General features: G+C 46.5%; 1 protein-coding gene across 1 annotated transcript; it reads left to right on the forward strand.

The window, feature by feature from the left end:
- The first annotated feature begins 1,613 nt into the window (after window positions 1-1,613).
- On the forward strand, window positions 1,614-4,325 carry LOC128302403 (larval cuticle protein A2B-like). The gene is made up of 3 exons (XM_053039222.1): window positions 1,614-1,680; window positions 1,825-1,905; window positions 3,020-4,325. The coding sequence occupies exons 1-3, from the start codon at window positions 1,666-1,668 to the stop codon at window positions 3,578-3,580; spliced, it is 657 nt and encodes a 218-aa protein (XP_052895182.1). The 5' UTR covers window positions 1,614-1,665; the 3' UTR covers window positions 3,581-4,325.
- Window positions 4,326-5,010: the final 685 nt, after the last annotated feature.

Here is a 5,010-nt window from a genome sequence, read left to right on the forward strand (position 1 = left end):
CTTATGGAATTTAATATTGAAACACTAAATTATTTTGAATACATTTTTTTTTCAAATAAAATACTTTGAAAGTATAACAAAAGAGTTCGAATTGTAATTTATTTCTCTAAACAATGTCGAATTAGTTTAAATGAATATGTATCGGAAGCTTATCTCAAGGACATATAAAATTATAATAAAATTAGATAATCGTATGAACATACCATTTTTAGTTCGTTTAGCATAACATTGCCATCAAATCATATCCAATATGGCGAGGAGGAAGTAACCAAAGATTAACAGCTCTTTCCACTCCCGGAATCAAAATTGATGGTGTGCAATTTTCATTCAAAAATTCAATCAAACCCACGGTACCGAACCAGCCCGTCAGCCGGATGTGACGCATGACACGTTGAGCTGTGGCCCTTTTTCAGCAGACCTTCAATGGAATCATGAAAGCATTCTTTGTTTGTCCCACCGATAGGCTAGAACGCCCAACGCTTGTGGAATCGGCAAGAAAATTCTTATTCGCACCTGGACCACAGATTGACCTTCACTCTTGACCAATCCGCTCGGTACTGCCGAAAGACGGCGGTCTCCGGGAAAGGAAACCACGACAGGGAGGGGTTCATAAAAACCAAATCACTCCCATCGGACAAATGAGGATATGGATCGGTTTTTAGGGCTTTCGGTTCACGACCACACAGGACCAATAACCGGACCTGTGAGGTTTCCATCTCATTTCATGGTTCGTTCACAAGAATGCTTTGTTGGTGCGTGATGTTTAATACAGTGTTTTTTTTTGTTTTGGTTTACACTCGTTTGTATGTTGTATCTGGTGAACGCACGCCACAAAACGCATCCGGCACTGCGTCTAAAGCCATCGTGCCAGGGTGTTGTAAAATTGTCCAGCCTCCAGCCGTCCACCTACCGTCCAACATCGTACGGGTCGTTCTCGTTTCTACGAGATCGGTCGTGTAATGATCGATTGAGTGGTACAATAATGGGCCCCCTCCCCGCTCGTACGTCTCTGCGGCCTCCATCTAGGCCTGACGTCACTCATCAACGGTATCTCGCATGACACTCCGGTCGGTGCGACCTCCCTTCTGCAATGTACTCCACCAAATGCATACGCGGTAGTGTTTCGGCGTTGTTTCCCCCTTTCGTGGGTCACACTTTGCAGCATCTTGGCATGTTGGCCACTATTGCGATTACTAGACAAGAGGCTCTCTTGCTCATTCTGCTTGCTCCGACTTCCTTGCCGTGTGACGTTTTCTGTAAAAAAGACTCTCTCGCTCTTCCCATCTCCACGTTCGGTTTCTTACTAAGATCAACTGTGATCGTACGTTTACGGCCACAAGAACAGCTCGGAGAGCTTGGGTCTCGGTTTTCGAACGGTGACTTGAGATTTAGAAGGCGAATGAAACGGCGCTAGCGAACCGTTGAGAGTGAAAGGGAACGAACTGCCGGGTGGGTATGGGTATGGGCGATGGTAGACGATGGGTAAAGGAGACCCGAGGAACAACAAAATCCACTAGCCGAAGCCCCACGGACACCGGCAGTGGCAAACGCACGGGTGGAGTTGACTATAAAAGCGGTCAGCACAAATCAGTTAGATATCATTCGCAGTTCAGAACTCGTCCTAGTGCAAAGCAAAGTTCGCTAAACCCCCCAAAACCAATTAAAATGGCTTTCATCAAAGTGAGTTCCGTTTAGTGCTAGTCTACGCCCTGGTCGGGATTCTGGTTTACCGGAAACTACCCCGCAGTGGTTGATCGCAGTGTGTGTATGTGTGTGAGTGTGATTTCTAATTTCTTCTCAATCTTCCGATCGTTTCCTTCGCAGTCGCTTGTGTGCCTGGCTGTTCTCGGAGTTGCCGCCGCTGGTGTGGTCCCGCTCGCCCACGAATACCAGGGAGACTACTACGTAAGTAAACAGTCGTAAGAAAAGGATCGTTAGTCCTAACTCAAAATTATAGTGAAATTGTTGAAGTTTTTGTAAAAATGATTACATCAACAAGGATTCAAGTATTGTGTTGGAGTGTGGATTATCTACGATCAGAGTTAATCCTTGAACAAATAGTTCAATCAAACAATAAAATGTTTGACTGAAGTCGAAATCGTTCGAAAATCGTAATTCCGAGGTTCGTCGCTTGAAGTCTTTTGTTTCTTTTCCATGATTGATTTGCTCTGGAAGTAACAAATTATTTAAAAATATTACAAAATTACACATTTCTTATTGGATGCTTGAGCAAAAGCTTAAAACCCCTCCTTGTAATTGTGATATTTCTAATCTTTTACGCAAACAATGTGGGAATATCGCCACTGTTTTGTTGTGCTCCAATAAAAAAAAACATGCAAGACAATCATTTTCGCGCATCATAACTCCGGCCGTACCGTGGCGTAACAAACAAACCCTTTTAAAGACCGAACCTCATTAGTGGCCACACTGTTTGAGGGCGATCGTCTGCCACTTTTGGTGACGCGTAGCGAAACATCCAATTGTAGCTGCAGTCACAGCCACACAAGCACCAATGCGCAACCTGCCCTTGATCGCGTTTTCTAAACAGTTGATCATTCCATTTAATCGATGCACTTGCGAAGGTGAGTGAAAACTGAGCTGATGTGCAACCAGAGTAATGCAGGTGTGTTGAGACGTTTGCTCTTTTTTTTTTAATAAGACGGTAAAGCGAACACATTACTTCGATCGATCACAAACGATCGCTTTTTAATAGGTTGTTGAAATGTATCTTAAAACCGTTGTTAAAAGGTGGGGTCATTAAAATTAATGGAAAATGCTACTGAAATTCGATCGCAGTACAAGCTCATCTATAATTCACCGAAACGGATAATATGATAATGAAGGAATACGTTAGCCACACCTTCCTCGTCGGTAGCTGCATACAAAGTGGAATAATTTAAACTGCTCCGACGGAAACAGTGCGCCATTGGGAGCGAACACAGTTTTGTAGTTTTGGTTGCTCAAGGCCACGTTTGATGATCGCTAACCGCGCGCTTCCGGATGTGTTTATTCGTTGCAGGCTCACCCCAAATACTCCTACAACTATGGTGTTCACGATAGTTTGACCGGAGATGTCAAGTCGCAGGTTGAGAGCCGCGACGGTGATGTCGTGAAGGGCCAGTACTCCCTCGTCGAGCCGGACGGTTCCGTGCGCACCGTCGACTACACCGCCGATGATGTGAACGGATTCAACGCCGTCGTCAGCAAGTCGGCCCCGTCCGTCCACGCCAAGACCGTTGTTGCCCATGCCCCGGCCGTCGTTGCCCACGCCGCCCCAGCCGTCGTTGCCCATGCCGCCCCGGCCGTGTACGCCTCGCACCACGCCCCGGTCTACGCCTCGCACTCGGCCCCGGCCGTCTACGCTTCCCATGCCCCGGCCGTCTACGCTTCCCATGCCCCGGCCGTCTATGCCCATGCTGCCCCAGCCGTCGTTGCCAAGACCGTCGTCTCGCACGCTGCCCCGGCCGTGTACGCCTCGCACGCTGCCCCGGCTGTGTACGCCTCGCACGCCTATGCCCCGGCTCACGGAACCGTTGAGTACCATGGCAAGGCTGCCGCTCCGCTGGCCTACTACCACTAAGCGCTTCCGATGCACAGTCAACACGCTCAAAAGCTGCCCACTCCCGGAGGACACTCTGCCTGACTTCACTGCCAAAAGTGTGGATATTTATTTCATCTCCCTAGCTCTATCATCCCCGCTCTGGAACGTCCCTCCTCGTGCCCCCGCCTACGGGAAAGCAGCTTTATCGACCCAACATCACCTTCTCTTCACCAACGGCCACCGCTAATGGGAGCATCGCTCGAAACTTCACTCCGCCGTTCTTTGCCCTGTATATAGTTCGTGATCGTGACCCTTGTGCCACAGCATCGTCCGTTGGTAGAGCAAGCGACGCATATCCAGCGAGAGTAGATTTGAGTGAACTGCAGATCGTTTTTTTTAAACTCGGGTTTGGGAAATTGTCGCGATTTGGTCTACGAACTAGTTCCGCATTTCTCGAACACCGCAACGAAAGATTTCTAGAATTGAATCGGATTCATTTCGATTGTAACCTTTGCTTTGCATCTTTGCTTTTTGCGCTGCTTGCCGGTCGAACCGTCGCAGTGCTGTACGCATGAGTCCACGATCGTAATACTCAATATGTACTTCGAAACACAACGAACGAGTTGAATGTTCCGGCTTTACTTCATCAGGACTATCCCTCTTGGGTCCGCGGGTCGCTGCTTATGATGGTACCGTCGGCTTGAGGAGGATAGTCTACTTGTACAGAATGGAATGAATACCGATGATGATATTAATTTAAAATGAAGAATAAAACTCAAATGTACGATGAAATTGCTTGTGTTTGTGTCATATTTATTAGGGAATACAAAACTCCTCCTTCTCTTGTATAATCCTTCGTATGAACCTTCGTATTCAATCCTTTCAGGTCGTATGAAATCCTAGCCAGCAAGCAATGCGACCTGGCCGTTCTTGAAGAAATATAAAAAATCCTAGCCTCCAACTTCATCACTGGCTTTGGACTATTCATATATTGTTTCTGTTCCTTTAATATAAGAGTAATAAGACTTTTAGTTATTTATCTTTAAGCATCTTCGTGGGCCTCTAGGCTTTAAAATACATACATACAAAATACAAAAATCGGGTTTCATCTGTTAAAGACCTGGGTGTGTGGCTTGACCACAGGCTTAACTTTACTTTGCATTTCGACAAAGTAATCAGTAAGGCATATAGCTCCTTAGGTCTCCTTCGCCGCATTGGATCTGACCTTTCGGATCCTTTATGCTTGAAAACTCTGTATTGTAGTCTCGTCAGACCAATACTCGAGTTTGCCAGCATAGTGTGGTCGCCTTCCTCTCCTTCTTCCATCCTCAGATTCGAAAGAGTGCAAAAATCGTTTACACGCTTTGCATTCCGTAGAATTTTTGGCTCTGGTTTCCAGCTCCCTCCCTATCCTGAGCGTTGTAAGTTTCTTGGGCTTGAGTCCTTAGAAAATAGACGAACTCACGCTC

The sequence above is a fragment of the Anopheles moucheti genome, chromosome 3, assembly GCF_943734755.1.
Source record: "Anopheles moucheti chromosome 3, idAnoMoucSN_F20_07, whole genome shotgun sequence".
NCBI lineage: Eukaryota > Metazoa > Arthropoda > Insecta > Diptera > Culicidae > Anopheles > Anopheles moucheti.